Source organism: Thalassophryne amazonica, chromosome 14 (assembly GCF_902500255.1).
Source record: "Thalassophryne amazonica chromosome 14, fThaAma1.1, whole genome shotgun sequence".
In the NCBI taxonomy this organism is placed as follows: domain Eukaryota; kingdom Metazoa; phylum Chordata; class Actinopteri; order Batrachoidiformes; family Batrachoididae; genus Thalassophryne; species Thalassophryne amazonica.
The window spans coordinates 47,446,216-47,467,038 of NC_047116.1; the positions used below are offsets into that span (position 1 = coordinate 47,446,216).

General features: G+C 42.0%; 1 protein-coding gene across 1 annotated transcript in view; it reads right to left on the minus strand.

The window, feature by feature from the left end:
- Positions 1 to 20,823, minus strand: part of slc4a3 (solute carrier family 4 member 3) — a 147,274-nt gene that overhangs the window by 19,959 nt on the left and 106,492 nt on the right. Inside the window, exons 11-18 of the mRNA XM_034186203.1 lie at positions 18,372 to 18,477; positions 16,848 to 17,032; positions 14,207 to 14,426; positions 12,752 to 12,970; positions 12,456 to 12,604; positions 12,152 to 12,346; positions 11,287 to 11,466; positions 9,657 to 9,746 (exon numbers count right to left, since the gene is read on the minus strand). Coding sequence (XP_034042094.1) covers positions 9,657 to 9,746; positions 11,287 to 11,466; positions 12,152 to 12,346; positions 12,456 to 12,604; positions 12,752 to 12,970; positions 14,207 to 14,426; positions 16,848 to 17,032; positions 18,372 to 18,477 — 1,344 coding nt within the window. The remainder of the gene's footprint in view (positions 1 to 9,656; positions 9,747 to 11,286; positions 11,467 to 12,151; positions 12,347 to 12,455; positions 12,605 to 12,751; positions 12,971 to 14,206; positions 14,427 to 16,847; positions 17,033 to 18,371; positions 18,478 to 20,823) is intronic.

The window sequence follows — 20,823 nt, forward strand, 5'->3', positions numbered from 1 at the left end:
TGTACTAGAGACTGTAGTACTGTATTATTACCTTTAAATACAATGGATTGAGCATTGTAAAATAAAGTGTATCTCTTCTGTACTTACACTGTAACATCAAACCACAGATTACTGTGACAGTCTTTAACATGGCAAATCAAAGTACCTTATTACGCAATTTACTACATGTACCACAGACAGTAGTACTTTGTTAATACATTTAAATACAATGGATTGAGTACTGTAAAATAAAGTGTATCTCTTCTGTACTTACATTGTAACGTCAATCCACATATTACAATGACTAAAGGTAACATCAAACCACTGTGACAGTCTTTAACATGGAAAATCAAGTACCTTATTACGCAATTACTACATGTACCACGGACTGTAGTACTTTGTTAATACCTTTAAATACAATGGATTGTACTGTAAAATAAAGTGTATCTCTTCTGTACTTACATTGTAAAATCACACCACAAATAACAATGGCTACAGATCTTACATATGGCAAATCAAACATACATTATACTCATTTTACTACATATACTACAGACTGTATTACTTTAATAACTTTAAATACAGTGGATTGAGTAGTGTAAAATAAAATGTATCTCTTCTGTACTCACATTGTAACATCAAACCACAGTACTACAGTACATGTAGTACAGGGGGTAAATTGAGTGATGGTAATGCGATAACCCAACCAAATCTGAAAATTATGTGCAAGTACCAAGAGGTAGGTCCACAACAGGTGCATGTTCTTTAATGTAAGTACACAATGTTATGTGATGTACATACAATGTACATACATACATATAGGGGCAAAACCTTCCCAATGTAGTTAGTGTGTAGTACAAAACAATCCAAGGCAACCTTGGAACCAAGAGCTTTAATACATTTGAATAAACAAATATAAGTACATGCAACTAGTACATCTTGTTACATCATGTAACTGTAATGTGTAAATAAACATTTGTAACATTATATATTATATGTATTATGTACCAACAATTTCTTAGTACACATTTGTAACAATACTCTTTCATTACATTATGTACCTACAAAACACTAGTACACATTATTCCATTATGGATGTACAACTGAGTACAAGTAATTACAGATTATTACATAGACTAATACACTGTACTAAGTGTGGTAGGTACTATGTATTAACGGTCCTGTAAAATAAAGTGTTACCGAATACACCACAAAGACAAGATATTTTATGTTCAAACTGATAAACTTTATTGTTTTTGTGCAAATATTTGCTCATTTTGAAATGGATGTCTGCAACACATTTCAAAAAAGCTGGGACTGTGGTATGTTTTCCACTGTGTTACATCACCTTTCCTTCTAACAACACTCAATAAGTGTTTGGGAACTGAGGACACTAATTGTTGAAGCTTTCTAGGTGGAATTCTTTCCCATTCTTGCTTGATGTACAACTTCAGTTGTTCAATAGTCTGGGGTCTCCATTGTCATATTGTGTGCTTCATAATGCGCCACATATTTTCAGTGGGTGACAGGTCTGGAGTGCAGGCAGGCCAGTCTAGTTCCCGTAGTCCCACATTCTTTTACTATGAAGCCACAATGTTGTAATACGTGCAGAATGTGTTGCTCCAAACCTGGATGTACCTTTCAGCATTGATGGTGCCATCACAGATGTGTAAGTTGCCCATGCCATGGACACTAACACACCCCCATACCATCACATATGCTGGCTTTTGAACTGTGTGCTGATATCAATGTGGATGGTCTTTTTCAGCTTTTGTCCTGAGGATATGACGTCCATGATATCTAAAAACAACTTGAAATGTGGGCTCATCAGACCACAGCATACTTTCCACTTGCTTCTGTCCATTTCACAAGAGCCCCGGGCCCAGAGAAGGCAGCAACATTTGTGGATGTTGTTGATGTATGGTTTTTGCTTTGCATGTTAGAGTTTTAACTTGCACTTACAGATGTAGCGACAAACTGTTTTAACTGACAATGGTTTTCTGAAGTGTTCCTGAGCCCATGCGGTAAGATCCTTTACACAATGATGTTGGTTTTTAATGCAGTGCCACCCGAGAGATCGAAGGTCACAGGCATTCAATGCTGATTTTCGGCCTTGCCACTTATGTGTAGAAAGTTCTCCAGATTCTCTGAATCTTCTGATTATATTATGGACTGTACATGATGGAATCCCTAAATTCCTTGCAAGTGAACTTTGAGAAACATTGTTCTTAAACTGTTGGACTATTTTTCACGCAGTTGTTCACAAAGTGGTGATCCTCGCCCCATCTTTGCTTGTGAACAGCTGAGCCTTTTGGGGATACTTCTTTTATACCCAATCATGACACAATTAGTGTCCTCAGTTCCGAAATGCTTATTGAGTGTTATTAGAAGGAAAGGTGATGTAACACAGTGGTAAACATACCACTGTCCCAGCATTTTTGAAACGTGTTGCAGGCATCCATTTCAACAAAAGCAAATATTTGCACAGAATAAATAAATTCACGTGTCAGGTGAAGAGAGGGGCTGAGCTGTTGATCGATCACCACCTGGTGGTGAGTTGGATCTGCTGGGAGGGGAGGAAGCCGGTCAGACCTGGCAGGCCCAAACATATCATGAGGGTCTGCTGGGAATGACTGGTGGAACCCTGTGTCAGCGAGGTCTTCAACTCCCACCTCCGGGAGAGCTTCTCCCAGATCCCGGGGTAGGTTGGAGACATGGAGTCTGAGTTGACCATGTTCTCCACATCCATTGTCGATGCGGCCGCTCGTAGCTGTGGTCACAAGGTCTCTGGTGCCTGTCGCGGTGGCAATCTCTGAACCCGGTGGTGGACACCGGAAGTAAGGGATGCCTCATGCAGAAGAAGGAGTCCTACTTGTCTTTGTTGGTAAGTGGGACCCCGGGGGCAGCTAACAGGTACTGGCAGGCCAAGCGTGCTGCAGCCCGTGCGGTCGCAGAGGCAAAAACTCTGGTCTGGGAGGAGTTCAGGGAGGCCATGGAGGAGGACTATCAGTCGGCCTCAAAGAAATTCTGGCAAATCGTCCAACGCCTCAGGAGGCGAAAGCAGCTCTCCACTGGGACTGTCTATGGTATGGGTGGGGAGCTGTTGACCCTGACTGGGGATGTTGTCGAGCAGTGGAAGGAATACTTCAAGGATCTCCTCAATCCCATCATCAAATCTTCCAAAGAGGAAGCAGAGACTGGGGACTCAGAGGCGGACTCATCCATCACCTAGGCTGAAGTCATGTAGGTGGTCAGAAATCCGTCCTGAGTACCTTAAGTCTCAGGATGTTGTGGGGCTGTCTTGTTTGACTCGCCTCTGCAACATCGCGTGGCAGTCGGGGACAGTGCCTCTGAATTTGCAGACCAGGGTGGTTGTCCCTCTGTTTAAGAAGGGGGAGCGGAGGGTGTGTTCCAACTTTAGGGGGATCACACGCCTCAGCCTCCCTGGTAAGGTCTATTTCAGAGTACTGGAGAGGAAAATTCGACCATTAGTCGAACCTCGGATTCAGGAGGAGCAGTGTGGTTTTCGTCCTGGTCGCTGTACACTGGACCAGCTCTACACCCACCATCGGGTGCTCGAGGGTTCATGGGAGTTCACCCAACCAGTCCACATGTGCTTTGTGGATCTGGAGAAGGCGTTCGACCATGTCCCTTGGGGCACCCTGTGGGGGGTGCTCCAGGAGTATGGGGTCCGGGGTCCTTTGCTAATGGCTATCAAGTCCCTGTACGACCGCAGCAGGAGCTTGGTTCACATTGCCGGTAGTCAATCAATCAATCAATTTTATTTATATAGCGTCAAATAACAACAAATAGTTGCCCCAAGGCGCTTTATATTGTAAGGCAAGGCCATACAATAATTACGTAAAAACCCCAATGGTCAAAACGACCCCCTGTGAGCAAGCACTTGGCGACAGTGGGAAGGAAAAACTCCCTTTTAACAGGAAGAAACCTCCAGCAGAACCAGGCTCAGGGAGGGGCAGTCTTCTGCTGGGACTGGTTGGGGCTGAGGGAGAGAACCAGGAAAAAGACATGCTGTGGAGGGGAGCAGAGATCAATCACTAATGATTAAATGCAGAGTGGTGCATACAGAGCAAAAAGAGAAAGAAACACTCAGTGCATCATGGGAACCCCCCAGCAGTCTAAGTCTATAGCAGCATAACTAAGGGATGGCTCAGGGTCACCTGATCCAGCCCTAACTATAAGCTTTAGCAAAAAGGAAAGTTTTAAGCCTAATCTTAAAAGTAGAGAGGGTGTCTGTCTCCCTGATCCGAATTGGGAGCTGGTTCCACAGGAGAGGAGCCTGAAAGCTGAAGGCTCTGCCTCCCATTCTACTCTTACAAATCCTAGGAACTACAAGTAAGCCTGCAGTCTGAGAGCGAAGCGCTCTATTGGGGTGATATGGTACTATGAGGTCCCTAAGATAAGATGGGACCTGATTATTCAAAACCTTATAAGTAAGAAGAAGAATTTTAAATTCTATTCTAGAATTAACAGGAAGCCAATGAAGAGAGGCCAATATGGGTGAGATATGCTCTCTCCTTCTAGTCCCCGTCAGTACTCTAGCTGCGGAATTTTGAATTAACTGAAGGCTTTTCAGGGAACTTTTAGGACAACCTGATAATAATGAATTACAATAGTCCAGACTAGAGGAAATAAATGCATGAATTAGTTTTTCAGCATCACTCTGAGACAAGACCTTTCTAATTTTAGAGATATTGCGTAAATGCAAAAAAGCAGTCTTACATATTTGTTTAATATGCGCTTTGAATGACATATCCTGATAAAAAATGACTCCAAGATTTCTCACAGTATTACTAGAGGTCAGGGTAATGCCATCCAGAGTAAGGATCTGGTTAGACACCATGTTTCTAAGATTTTTGGGGCCAAGTACAATAACTTCAGTTTTATCTGAGTTTAAAAGCAGGAAATTAGAGGTCATCCATGTCCTTATGTCTGTAAGACAATCCTGCAGTTTAGCTAATTGGTGTGTGTCCTCTGGCTTCATGGATAGATAAAGCTGGGTATCATCTGCGTAACAATGAAAATTTAAGCAATGCCGTCTAATAATACTGCCTAAGGGAAGCATGTATAAAGTGAATAAAATTGGTCCTAGCACAGAACCTTGTGGAACTCCATAATTAACCTTAGTCTGTGAAGAAGAGTCCCCATTTACATGAACAAATTGTAATCTATTAGATAAATATGATTCAAACCACCGCAGCGCAGTGCCTTTAATACCTATGGCATGCTCTAATCTCTGTAATAAAATTTTATGGTCAACAGTATCAAAAGCAGCACTGAGGTCTAACAGTAAGTCTTAACAGTAGTAAGTCAAACCTATTTCCAGTGCACGTTGGCCTCTGCCAGGGCTGCCCTTTGTCACCGGTTCTGTTCATTACCTTTATGGACAGAATTTCTAGGCGCAGCCAGGGTGTAGAGGGGGTCCAGTATGGGAACCACAGAATCTCATCTCTGCTGTTTGCGGATGATGTGGTTCTGTTGGCTTCATCAAATCAGGACCTTCAGCGTGCACTGGGGTGGTTTGCAGCTGAGTGTGAAGCATCCGGGATGAAAATCAGCACCTCCAAATCCGAGGCCATGGTTCTTGACCGGAAAAAAGTGCCTTGCCCTCTTCAGGTCGGTGGAGTGTCCTTACTTCAAGTGGAGGAGTTTAAGTATCTCGGGGTCTTGTTCACGAGTGAAGGATGGATGGAGAGTGAGATCGACAGACAGATCGGTGCAGCGTCTGCAGTGATGCGGTCGCTGTATCGGACCATCGTGGTGAAGAGAGAGCAAAGCTCTCGATTTACCGATTGATCTATGTTCCAACCCTCACTTATGGTCATGAGATTTGGCTCATGACCGAAAGAACGAGATCGCAAGTACAAGCGCCCGAGATGAGTTTCTTCCGGAGGGTGGCTGGCCACTCCCTGAGCGATATGGTGAGGAGCTCGGAGTCGAGCCGCTGCTCCTCCACGTCGAAAGGAGCCAACTGAGGTGGCTCGGGCATCTTTTCCGGATGCCCCCTGGACACCTTGCTGGAGAGGTGATCCGGGCATGTCCCACTGGGAGGAGGCCCCGGGGAAGACCCAGGACATGCTGGAGGGACTACGTCTCTCGGTTGGCTTGGGAACGCCTCAGAGTTGGGAATGCCTGGGGGAGGTGTGTGTGGATCGGGAGGTCTGGGCGACTTTGCTTGAGCTGCTGCCCCTGCGACCTGACTCCAGATAAAGTGGAAGAAAATGGATGGATGGATGGATGGACAATGAAGTTTATCAGTTTGAACATTCAATATCTTGTCTTTGTGGTGTATTCAATTGAATATAGGTTCAAGAGGAATTGCAAATCATTGTTTTCTGTTTTTTATTTACATTTCACACAAGGTCCCAACTTCATTGTCACTGGGGTTGTACTATATAATCATTTTATTTTATTATTACTTCTGTTTTGTTTTGTCATTCAATTTTTAAATGGACCACAATGGAAATAGTTTTTTTTCCCTTTCTTGTGTCATCATGTATTTACAATTGTATTAGAAGAAGAAGAAAAGAAGAAGAAGAGCCTTTATTGTCACTGTACATATATATACGAGGTCTGTTAGAAAAGTATCCGACCTTATTATTTTTTTCAAAAACCATATGGATTTGAATCACGTATGATTACATCAGACATGCTTGAACCCTCGTGGGCATGCGAGAGTTTTTTTCACGCCTGTCGGTTACGTCATTCGCCTGTGGGCAGTCTTTGAGTGAGGAGTGGCCCACCCTCTCATCGTTTTTTCATTGTTTAGGAATGGCTCAGAGACTGCTGCTTTGTTTGATAAAAATTTTTTCAAAAACTGTAAGGCACAACTGAGTGGACACCATTCGATAAATTCAGCTGGTTTTCGGTGAAAATTTTAACGGCTGATGAGAGATTTTGGTCTGTTAGTGTCTCTTTAAGGACGGCCCACGGCGCCTGACGGCGATCTGCGCTCCAAGGCGGCATCGTCTCGCTGTTTCAAGCTGAAAACTTCCACATTTCAGGCTCTGTTCACCCAGGTCGCTGTCAGAGAACAGAGAAGTTTCAGAAGAGGTCGGCATGAGGAGTTTATGCGGACATTCCACTGTTAAAGGAGATTTTGTAATGAAAGAACGTGCGGGCAGATTCGCATGTCGGGCCGGACCCGACCGCGACAGGAAAAACACCTCCATTGCAAACCTTAACGGACAAGTTGGAACATGCCCAGCTGTTAAACAATTTCTCAGATACTCACTTGTTGAAAGCCATCAAAAGCCGCCTGAATTTTACAAATGGTTTTCAACACGGAGGTGTTTTTCCTGTCGCGGCGCAGACGGATTTGCGGCGTCGTCACAGAACCGACTCGGCGAATTTGCCCGCATGTTCTTTCATTACAGAATCTCCTTTAACAGTGGAATGTCCGCGTAAACTCCTCATGCCGACTTCTTCTGAAACTTCTCTGTTCTCTGACGACGACCTGGGTGAACAGAGCCTTAAATTAGGATGTTTTCAGCTCGAAACAGCCAGACAGACGCTACCTCTGACCGCAGAGCGCCGATCCGCTTTGGGAGCTGTCCTTAAAGCGAAAGAAACTCCACAATCTCTCATCAGCCATTAAACTTTTCACCTAAAACCTGCTGAATTTCTCGAATAGTGTCCACTCGGATATCCCTCACAGGTCCTGAAAAAATTTTGATAAAGCAACGCGCCGTCTCCAGCAGCGTCTCAGACAAAGGATTTCAGCCGAGAGGGCTGGAGCAGTGCTCACTCAAAGCCTGCCCACAGGCGAATGATGTCACCGACACGCGTGGAAAAACTCACGCATGTGCACGAGGGTTCAAGCATGTCTGATGTAATCGCATGTGATTCAAATCCATATTGTTTTGTTTTTTTTTATAAAACTGCCGGTTAGTTTTCTAATAGACCTCGTATACATACACACAACAAAATTTGTCCTCTGCATTTCACCCATTTTATGTAAGCCCCCATCATACATAGCAAGAATGTGCAGGAACCAGCCCAACACGGCAAATACTGCCATAATCCAACGCAGTCGGGAGGAAAGGAGGCATGGTCTGCAGTGTCAGAATGCATCCGGAGTACCTCGTCCACACCTGCATGATAGCATCCAAACCGCAAGTAGACAACAGTTGAGATGACACTGACTGCTGTCAGACGGCCATAAAAGGCGCTGCAGACTGTCTGGATAACAAACACATCTGGATAACAAACACGGGACCAGAGTGGGAGGGAGCGCTTTGTTCCTGACGTGCATGTGTGCCCTGCGCATACATGTGGGGCTGAAATTATCACTCAGTTGTGTGTGTGTGTGTGTGTATGTGTGTGTATGCTACCAAGTGCACGCATGCCACTGGACAGTTCTGCCGAGAGTTTGCTGTCATTGGGCCAAGCAGTCTCATGCGTCAGAGTCTTTCCAGGGAACTTTAATTTCTTTTTTGTTTTTGCTCACTTCAGCAGCACAACACAACTCTGGACACCGTGATGGTTGGATTATCACATGGGATTTTATTCTTAATACTGTGTATTACCCCTTTAACTTCAACAACAGCTTGGAGTCTTTTGTGGTAGTTGTGGACAAGGCTATCTGATGGTAAAGCTCTCTTCCACAGCACATACAAACCCACATGCACAGCTACGGACAATATAAAGTTTCCAATCCACCTAACCTGCATGTCTTTGGATGTGGGAGGAAGCCGGAGCACTTGGGGGAAACCACACAAACACAGGGAGAACATGCAAACTCCACACAGAAAGTCCACAGGTGGGAATCGATCCCATAACCTTCTTGCTGTGAGGCAACACTGCTAAGCACTAAGCCACCGTGCTGCCACAAAAACAATTCAGTGATTGAAAAAAAAGTCACACGACTGCTGTCTGGTTGCAAGAACTCACTTTCACATGGTCTAGGGTTACACTCCTCAAATAAATCCACAACATCTGGATTACAAAACTAATCTAAAAGGACAAAGTTGATGGTGAGTCTACATGTATGTACCTGTATATCTACCTATCTATATTCTTAACTTTCTATGTAAAAAGGTTCAACAGGATGTGTTTTTTTTTTTTTTGGTCAGGCACACAGCTCTGTCTTCTGAGTCAGTAAAAAACTAAAAAACCTAAAAACAGATGCACACAAGAAGATTTCAAAGTGAATACACATTGTGAAACAGTCATTGGTGATAGCGATTGTGGAATAAAGGTCATTATCAAAAACAAATGATACGGAAAGATTAGCTCCAAGGCTCCAAACATGGCTGAAATGTTTCCCCGTATAAATGTGTACATGTGCGACCGTTGCATGTGATGTGTGTATTACGTGGCAACTTGCAGTGTGTTTTACACACACACACACACACACACACACACACACACACACACACACACACACACACACACACACACACACACACACACACACACACACACACACACACACACACACAGTAACATGGAGCTACATTTAATACACAGTAACATGGAGCTACATTTAATACACAGTACAATATTATATTTGGTTGTGATGGTTTGTAATGCTGTTTGGGTGGGAAATGTGTTCTCAATATGTGTTTGTGTACTTGTAATAGAAGACATTTGTTTCACTTGTGTCATTTTAATGAGAATGTTCATGTGGCTGAACTCAATTACTCTCTTCTTACCTGTGTATAAGTGTCAGTAATGGAGTAATCCATCAATACAGACAGCAAAATTGAGATGGGAATGCCAAAGTCACCAATAATTCTTCTGGCCTGTGAGATGCAGAGAAATCAGTAAATTCAGGTTATAAATAAATAAATAAATAAATAAAAGCGCATGCATACTTCAGCCTTGGCCAAGCCACAACAGATACTCCCCACCGCAATGACTGATCTGGCATCAGTATAATGACTAAGTTATAACTAAGTATCATCATCAACCTTCAACCACAGAGGTGGATGAGATTCCCAGAATGATTTCTAAATGCCTGTATCGCTGTACTCAGCTCTCCAATCTCGATTCCTGAATCTCTGGCCAATGTCTCTGGAAAAGTCAGCTTTCTAAATATTACTCTGCCTGATGGGCACCAGAGAAGGTGAGAGGCTATCATTTGCCATGTGGCACAATTTGTAATCACCAGCAAACTGGAAATGCTTTTGCTTGAGCTGTTGGGATATAGGTGGCAATCGTACATATATGATTTCAGTTGCCGTATGCTGTCTCCAACTGATGCTCTTAAGACTTTGTAGTACGAGGGCTGTCCATAAAGTATAGGTCCTTTTTATTTTTTTCAAAAACTATATGGATTTCATTCATATGTTTTTACGTCAGACATGCATGAACCCTCGTGCACATGCGTGAGTTTTTCCACGCCTGTCGGTGACGTCATTCGCCTGTGAGCACTCCTTGTGGGAGGAGTCGTCCAGCCCCTCGTCGGAATTCCTTTGTCTGAGAAGTTGCTGAGAGACTGGCGCTTCGTTTGATCAAAATTTTTTCTAAGCCTGTGAGACACATCGAAGTGGACATGGTTCGAAAAATTAAGCTGGTTTTCAGTGAAAATTTTAACGGCTGATGAGAGATTTTGAGGTGACACTGTCGCTTTAAGGACTTCCCACGGTGCGAGACGTCGCGCTGTGCTCTCAGGCGGCGTCATCAGCCTGTTTCAAGATGAAAACCTCCACATTTCAGGCTCTATTGATCCAGGACGTCGTGAGAGAACAGAGAAGTTTCAGAAGAAGTCGGTTTCAGCATTTTATCCGGATATTCCACTGTTAAAGGAGATTTTTTTAATGAAAGACGTGCGGACGGGTCCGCGCGTCGGGACGCAGCCAACGCGGAGCGGCGGCACAGGAAAAACACCTCCGTTGGAAGCCTTAAGGACAAGTTGGAACATGTCCAGCTGTTAAACAATTCCTCATATACTCACTCCACTGAAAGCCATCAAAAGCCGCCTGGATTTTACAAATGGTTATCAACACGGAGGTGTCTGACGTAAAAACATATGAATGAAATCCATATAGTTTTTGAAAAAAATAAAAAGGACCTATACTTTATGGACAGCCCTCGTATATATAAAACAATAAGAAGAGGGAATGATTTCTGCTAAGTTCTGTTGTAGTTCATCTGGACACATTGACTAAACTCAGCTAATTACCCACATACGTGGTAGAATACAAAACACGAAACACTATGTGGATCTTAAATGTAACATCCTGTGTATTTCACAGTGTAATCTTTGTTGGACAATTAGTTTTAATCAAAATACCAATGTCAAACATGACTTTTGCTATGAGTAAATATGTTTGAGTATACCTTTCCGCCCAAAAATCTGCTATTTCGAAACTTCCGGAGGAAGAAGGCAAGAAAGAAAGTGCCCATCATGAGGACCAGAGAGAGAAGAGCAGTATTGGGCTGGTTGAAGATGGGATCTTGATCTTCATTTGGCAGGTGATCACTGGGGTAAATGGCCATTAGTGGATGTTCCTGAAACACCTGAAGAAGAAATTCTAAAGTTATCCTACAGGAATCCACACTAACATCTATGGGTTTAGATCCATTTAAATCAACTTAGAAGTCTTAACAAGCAATCAAATAAAAACAGTCAAATGTAAAAAGCTCATTAGCCCTATAATGCCAAGTGTATCATATTTGATACAGGATTTTCTGAGATGTCTGCTTCATCAGTGTGATATTTTCTCCCCAAAAAACCTATCGTATACAATGAGATACTTGTAGTGCACAGACAAACCACCAGATGTCAGTATCTTATGCATCAGAGGGCCTTCAGATGAGACATTCATAATGGCTGCCTGAAACAAGTGATCCACAGTAATTTCCCTAAGAAAATGCAGCATTTTTTAGGTTTGAAATGTTATGTTTGCTCTGGATTTAAAATGGATGTTTTTATGCTAGAACGTCCAATGTAGCAAATATGATACAAATAAAAACTCATATATGCTAAAAGGTTTTTTTGTTTTTTGTTTTTTGGTAGGTTTGTTAAAAGGTCCAATAAAGACTCTTGTTTCAAAAAAATTAGAATCTTCTGACAATTATTTCACAGGGTGGGCTTTATAGGGTTAAGAGAAGCCATAAAAAAAAAAATTTGAAATGAAAACTTTGCACTGTTCCCTAATAGGGAATCATGTTAAATCAGTGTAATCTTTAATGGGGTAGTTACCTTGAAAAGCTTAGAAAAAGTCTCATAGATGAAGATAAGGGAGATGAGGAAGGCAAAAATCTCTTGTGTAAAAGGTGATATATAGCTAACAAGGAAGCTGCCCTCTGCTGCCACAATCACTAAGACAATGAAGATGAGCCAGAATCCAATCCACACTCGACCCGTGAGGTACTCAAAATTCTGAGCTTGACAAAACTGAGTTTAAGAAGACACAAACATATAAAAATGCATTGGGAAAAATCACCATTATTGTGTTTGTTATTTAAAGTAAATTATATAAAGTCTATCTTTTCCGATAACACACCTTGTAGAAGGCTTCTTCAAACACCAATAAGGGTCCTGAGAAACCAATGATGAGTAGAGGCTGCCCAGCCAGCAGGGAGAATATAATTCCGAGAGATGCAGTTGAAACAATGAGCTCGGTCACGCCCATCAGGCCTTCTGTTTTCTCTCCTGTATGTGAAAATCACAACCAGTAGTACTTACAAACCATTTTTAGAGTGCACCTATATGGAATAAGACATGGAACAGCAAATTTCTGCTCACTAAACAAGGATTAAAAACAAGCTGATAAGGATTTTGGAAAGTACTCAAATTTACCCAGCAGGCCTCCAAAGGTTATAGTTGGTGATAGGGCGGCAAAATAGATGAAGATGACAGCAGCAAGACATTGCATGTCCAGCGCGTCTTTTATGTCGCTGATGTAATGGGGGTAGCGGCGGTGGATGTCGTGGATCAGGCCTCCAAAAGGGATCCCAGATCGTTTTAAGGGATCTACCTCCTGGTCTTCCTCCTCCTGCTCCTCCTCCACATGGACCTCTACAGGGTTTATTTCAGAATAAGTTAAGTAGGAAAAAGGAAAAATAGGAAAAAGAAAATTATTATTGATAATGTGAGTAATAGTGAGTCCTATATATGCTCCCAGGCTATGTGTTGCTGGTGCTCATCCCCTGATTCATTAGCAGATGAAAGTCTACAACTCCCCCTGGATGGGGTGCCAATCTGATGTCGATCATTAGTACCCACGAATGGCTGGGTGGACAAGGACAATGCAAACACAGTGTCTAATCCAAGGACACAGACAGGCTGTGTGACTGGAAATTGAACCTAAGTTTAAATATTGCCAAAGTCCTTATCCCATTTTTCTGTGAATTTAAACTTTAAAATTGTTAATGTGCTTCAGGAAAATCCATTGTTTTCCTTTTCCCTCTTTTGGTCTCTCTCTTTATTTTTACACTTTACTAATGAAAAGAGAAAACAAAAGATGTTTTTTTAAGATGTGCAGAAACATTGTAAGTGCTGCAAATAGTTAGAAAGTAAAATTCAAATTGGCATTTTCTACAGCAAATGCATTAAAAATCATCAGCATTATTGCAACCACTACTATAACAGTCACTACTGTAACAACCATTACACTGATGGTAGGAACCAAGCACTAATGAAATAAATGTCATCATTACTGTCATAATTATTACAATAGTGCACATTATTACAATAGCGGGTGATCAACATGGTCACCTTTGTAATAACCAGGACTATTGAAATATTACTGAAAGCAACAATTGAACTATGCGGGAGTGTTAAATACTTTATTTAGAATAATCAGAATTCCCATTATATTTAACGCCATAACAATAAATAAAAAATAAAATTCTAATTTCAAAATGAAAGCTGAGCTGGACCATCTCTGAAGAAGTGACAAAAGTGGTCATTGATGACCTACTGTACAGTAATAATTATTTATTACTGTACAATAGGACATACTCCAAGCCAAGCTTCAGGGATGTGCTAGTTAGAACTGCACATGTGCTACGCTACAGCAGGATGAAGCAGAGTGGCCAGTTCTTTTCTTCACTACCTTATACCTTCTCCAACTATTAGTCAGAGACCCCTTTTGCTGCTGGGTGGGCAGCAATACACATCAGGTGGCAGAGCACTCCAAGCCAGGCCTCGAACCAGCAACCTTCTGCACAGAAGGCCGGTGCTCTAACCACTTAGCCTGCAAAAACACCAGGAAAAACTTCAATAAGAGCTGTATATAACTTCATGGACTACCTTTATTGTCTAGTTCACTTCCAGGCGAGGAGTGCTGTCTCTTGGCTTCTCTTTCTTTCCTTTTATGGAGTATTTGCTTTTGGAAGGCAGCGACAGTCTTCAGTAGGTCTTTGCCCTCCACATCTGATTGTGGGATGACGATGCTGCAGTCCAAGAATTCATTGATACCGTTGAGAAGGTCTTGTCTGTCATCTGCAAAATATGCCACCTCGTGGAAGCTCTGCAGGAAAACAGCAGAATGTTCAAACAAGACCATTCAGGTCTGGAAGGTATTCCCTCTAGAGTATAACTGTAGCTGTACTGGCAGAGGTGCGACAAACTCACCATCAAGTCACTTTCAAGTCATGAATCAGCAAGTCCCAAGTCAAGTCTCAAGTCATAATGACCACCAATTGTTTGCAAGCTGACTTGAGACTTGACTTGGAACTTGCAGATTGATAGCTTGAGAATGACTTGACAGTGACTTCGTCCTACCTCTGTGTACTGGTTTTATGCACTGCCTTATTATTCAGAGACTACAAGTGTTTTTGTCTGTTAGGATGATTTTAATGATATACACAAACGCACATCAGCAGAGTTGGGAAGAATTACTTTGAAATGTAATCAGGATCGGTGCAGCGTCTGCAGTGATGCAGTCGCTGTATCGGACCATTATGGTGAAGAGAGAGCTGAGCAGGGGGACAAATCTCTCGATTTACCGATCAATCTACGTTCCGACACTCACCTATGGTCATGAGATTTGGCTCATGACCGAAAGAACAAGATCGCGAGTACAAGCGGCCGAGATGAGTTTCCTCCACAGGGTGGCTGGGCGCTCCCTTAGAGATAGGGTGAAGAGCTTGGTCACTCGGGAGGAGCTCGGAGTCGAGCCGCTGCTCCTCTACATCGAAAGGAGCCAGTTGAGGTGGCTTGGGCATCTTTTCCGGATGCCCCCTGGACGCCTCGCTGGAGAGGTGTTCCGGGCACATCCCATTGGGAGGAGACCTCGGGGAAGACCCAGGACACGCTGGAGGGACTATCTCTCGGGTGGCTTGGGAACGCCTTGAGGTTCCCCCGGAGGAGCTGGGGGAGGTCTGTGTGGATTGGGAGGTCTGGGCGGCTTTGCTTGAGCTGCTGCCCCCACGCGTTTGTGGCACGGTATCGTGTTGCATTGCATCGCCCTCTTCCCCAAGTTGAAAAATCTGAACTTTTTCGTCGTCGCACCGTGATGACCAATCAGGAACTGGATATGTAGTGACATGGAGATGTCTGGAGTTCATACTTGGTGTGGACATGTCCTGTCTCTGGCAGCCAGCCTGTGAGCAGGACTTATGTCCCTTTTGTCCTTTATTTCATAATTATGACAGCGTTTGAGGGAAGAGCGAGCAGCAGCACTACAACAGCAGCAGCCAGTTTCTTTTTTTTTTCACGTATGCGCATGAACGAACCGTCCTTGAAGATAATTTTATTAACTACACAGATGTATAATAAAACAAATGGTGACTGGTTTATAAGACAATTATGACAGAGTTGGAGTGGAGAGTGAGGAAAGAAAGTTTTTTTTTTAATTGTTTACATGTGCGTGTGCGAACGGGACAGGAGGTCCTCAAACTGGGTCCTGGAGAGGTGGAAGTACCACTGAAAGTGGCCATCATCCAGATGCAGCTTCTGCAGCAAATAATGAAATTCCCTGAATTGGGAACGTCTCATGAGGATGTTGTGAACCCAGGGACAGCACCCCTGGCGACATTTGTCAACTTTCCACAACAAATAGAGCACAGCAACTCGCTCTGAGTGATCAAGGTCCGCCATGTTGACTTGACGGCAAGTGGAATGAAAACTCCTCCTATTTGATGACACATTGGGGCGAATTTTTGCAGCGAAAGCAGAGCAACACACCGGGTGATGGTAGTGCATCCATTGCCAGGTGAGGGATGCAAATTTGTGGCATCGCGTGGCATCTGGTGTGAACGTGGCATTAGTGCACATTACGCACGAATCGTGTGCAAACCGTGTAATGTCATCCTTGTTGCCAACGCCTCGTACACCTGTTGCTACCTTGAGTCCCAGGATAAGATGTTCTATGAGAATGGTATTAAGGTACTTCAGCAACACTGGAAAAGGTGAAAAATAAAGATTATGTTGAAAAATAAAGAATTACATTTATTCAGTTGTGGTTTCTTCTTGGTTTGGCTCAAAAGTTTTCAACCAACCCTCATGTGGCCAAGTGTTTAGTGCGCTTACTTCCAAAGAAGGTTCTGAATTCAAGACCACCCATGGCCATTCTCCATGTAATGTGGACTTGTGTCAGTGAGGGCATCCAGTGTAAAGGCTGTGCCAAATCAACATGCAAATCCATATCGGATATGCTGTGTTGACCCCAAGCGAACAAGGGAGAAGCCATAAAGAGACAATGTATGTTTGTGCCAGTTCTGAGCTGTTTTTCATTCCAAAAGATTTCCCTTGAAAACACTGTGGTTATATCAGACAAAATCAATATAATCTGAAAGTAACAAGCCTTAGGTATCACATCACAGGTTTGAAAAATATCACTTGCAAACATGGTTGAAAAGAAAACAAAATTTATAGTGATTTAATTTCAATGTTCTGACTTTGTTTTTTGGCCGGCAGCTTCAATTATTTGACTGGATGAGGTTTATACCTTGTCAGACATAAGAGTGGAGAAGGAGCGTCCAATCTGGTGATAGTCCATGTTAGACTGACTTGGGCCAAGCAGCAGGAAAATAAAGCGAACAGGTACAGGGACCTCCAGCACCGACTCAAGAATCACAGCCTCATTCAGCCTGACAAAAGCCATGGCCGGCTGCTCCAGGAACTCAGCACAACCTAACACAGAGGCACACCAGCTTTATCGATACAAATTTTTTGCACATCTGGACTTGAAAAGTGACTTGTTAAAAATGCAAAGCTACAACAGACTCATGTTGCAGTTTATCCTCCTGACTACCAGAAGTAAGACATGTCAGAGACATTAATTTTTCTGCTCCATGAACCCTTTTGTTTACCATATTCTTCACGCTCTAATGCTATCATGGTGAATTATTGTAGTATCATACCCTGCCACAATCAGTCACTCTAATCCGCACCTTCAAGTTTCTTGTGCAATATCTGTAAACCATGTGCAATATTCCCGTGCAGTATGATTCCACAGTTGCATATAATTCTCGTTTTACATTACTTAGTCCGCATTTCATTTTATTTTACCTTATGTTTATATTAGTTGTACATATACTCTGAATAATTTACCATTAAATTTCACTATCTTTTATTTAGCTAAAAATTACTCGCACCACGGAAAGCATCTTTTTGGAGTTGCACTCAAATCTCGTTGTAATGCAAATTACAATGACAATAAAGGCGATTCTGATTCTGATTCTGAACATTAAAATCTGGATGAAAAACATCATGAATCAAACATTTTTAAACTGTTTTAAACCTGTCTGAGCTCTGTGAGGCTGTTAATTATGGGTGGTTAAGCTGAACAAAGCGCGAAAACCAGTAAAACCACAAACTCTCACATTTGAGATTTAACATTAACAGTGTTTCAAAGCAGGGAATTATTTGAGATCTACAGCCGTATCTTAACCCCGGTACAAGGCCGGTCACAGTGAAGCACAAATGTAATTGCAAGTTCTTAACCAACACGTTAACATTTTCAAGTCCATTGTCCACATTGTTTAAATAGCAAATTTACACACGCTCATCGGTGCACTTTGGTACCATAAGGCAGCAGAAAGCAATGGCACTATAGACCAAAAAAGAACAACCTAGGGAGGCACCAGGACCCTGAGTTGGGGAAGGGTCCGTAAATGGTAAATGTACTGCATTTATATAAGGCTCTTCCATCTGCATCAGACGCTCAAAGCGCACACAGCAGGCTAGAATTTGAACCGGGGATCCTCTACGCTCAAGCCCAACGCTTTAACCACCAGACCATCACCTCCCCCCCATGCCCACCCCCCAAGTTCTCTTTGGTTCATTCAAAGAAAAACAATGATCTTTTAATGATTATTGATTAACCCAGAGGGGTTTCAAATCCCAGGTTGGGAACCAGGGCTGCAAATTATCAAGACATGACCCCTTGCCTTGTGGTTATAATTTAAAATAAGAAAATGCATTAAAAACAATTTTAAAAAGTATTTGTCAAAAGTCTCCTGTGATTTACCAACTAAAACAATGACGGCTTCAGCATCTTTGGGAATCTTGGCAAGGAGTTTCATGGATCTGGCTGCAGCTGGATGGCTCTCAGGAGGCAGCGGGTGGAGAGATTTCTTGGAGGAAGAACAGCAAAAGATTAACCACATTATTGTTCTCGCCCACATGATGTGACCCCTTACCAAAAAAAAGTACTGATAAGTATATAAAAAGTAAACTGGAAGTATACTTGAAACATACTTGCATGTACTACTTTTTGGTAAGGGACATCCTGATGTAGCATTGTGTGGAAGTGTTGTGGGACTAATAATATACACGTGTATATTATTCTTTTTCCCTGTGCAATTAATTTTTAAATAAGACATTTTAACTTTTTCTGGGCTTTGGGGAACATTAAGTTTTCAAAGTCAATACATCAACTAGAGCACTGCACTCAGAGAGTGCAAACCTCTGCCAACACTATTTTCCAATTCCACAAATTTTAACCTTGGAAGACATTTTCAAGGTCAAAGTCCTGTTAGAAGTGACTTTTCATGAGCTGAAATATACAGTAACATAAAATATAGATCAAAAGGGCTTTACAATGTTAAAATCAAATATCTGCTAAATCTACAATACAGATCAGATGTCTATTCATTGAGAGTCCCAGTTTGCACTTCATTGTCACAAATGAGAGTGATTAAGGCACTTTTGATTGAGATATAATGCAAAATGTACACCAAATGGGCTTTTCAATATTAAATTCAAATGGCCACAAAATCCACAATCCAGGTCAAACTTTGTCAGGCGATAGTAAGCACCACTCTGCACCTCACTTTCAAATATCAGAGTGATTGGGGCACGTTTGATTAAGATATAATGTAAAACATATACATTAAATTGGGTTTTCAAGGTTAAATTTAAATGGCCCCAAAATCTGTAATCCAGATCAGATCCACATCAAACTTTTTCAGTCAATAAAGGATACCATCTAAAATAACACTCTAAAATATGTAAGAAATTAATTATATATATATATATATATATATATATATATATATATATATATATATATATATACACACACACAGAATTATGATTCAGAATTATGATTTTTTTAAATTTTGTTCAATGTTTGTGGGTTACAAGCTGTTCAAAAACAGACAAACAAACGGTTGAAAACATAACCTCTGCCCAATGTCGTTGGGGAAGGTAATACTATTTAGCTATGAGTACTTATAAGGTGTCTAAGAGCATGGTTCAACACATGCAGCGTGGGGAGACCCACATTGTTCAACTTCAAGCTTTACCATTACAACTTCTGACTTCATAAATGGGCGTGTTAAAGAATGTTTTGTGACAAACATAACAAAACAGCTTGATCTTCTTCTTATTGCTGCCCAATGAAACCATTGAGATACATTATGCTAGTGGTTTTCAAAAAGGACTCACATATGGTCTTTGGCCTTGGTATAGTGTAGTTACAGTTACAGTAGTGTTCAGAATAATAGTAGTGCTATGTGACTAAAAAGATTAATCCAGGTTTTGAGTATATTTCTTATTGTTACATGAGAAACAAGGTACCAGTAGATTCAGTAGATTCTCACAAATCCAACAAGACCAAGCATTCATGATATGCACACTCTTAAGGCTATGAAATTGTGCTGTTAGTAAGAAAAAAAAAAGTAGAAAAGGGGTGTTCACAATAATAGTAGCATCTGCTGTTGACGCTACAAACTCAAAACTATTATGTTCAAACTGTTTCTTTAGCAATCCTGTGAATCACTAAACTAGTATTTAGTTGTATAACCACAGTTTTTCATGATTTCTTCACATCTGCGAGGCATGGAGTCAACCAACTTGTGGCACTTTTCAGCTGTTATTCCACTCCAAGATTCTTTAACAACATTCCACAATTCATTCACATTTCTTGGTTTTGCTTCAGAAACAGCTTTTTTGATGTCACCCCACAAGTTCTCAATTGGATTTAGGTCCAGGGATTGGGCAGGCCACTCCAAAACATTAATTTTGTTGGTTTGGAACCAAGATTTTGCTTGTTTACTAGTGTGCTTGGGTTCAACAAGACAATGGTCTTGTTGAAACACCCATTTCAAGGGCATGTCCTCTTCAGCATAAGGCAACATGACCTCTTCAAGTATTCTGACATATCCAAACTGATCCATGATACCTGGTATGCGATATATAGGCCCAACACCATAGTAGGAGAAACAGGCCCATATCATGATGCTTGCACCACCATGCTTCACTGTCTTCACTGTGAACTGTGGCTTTTATTCAGAGTTTGGGGGTCGTCTCACAAACTGTCTGCGGCCCTTGGACCCAAAAAGAACAATTTTACTCTCATCGGTCCACAAAATATTCCTCCATTTCTCTTTAGGTCAACTGATGTGTTCTTTGGCAAATTGTAACCTCTTCTGCACATGTCTTTTATTTAACAGGGGGACTTTGCGGGGGATTCTTGC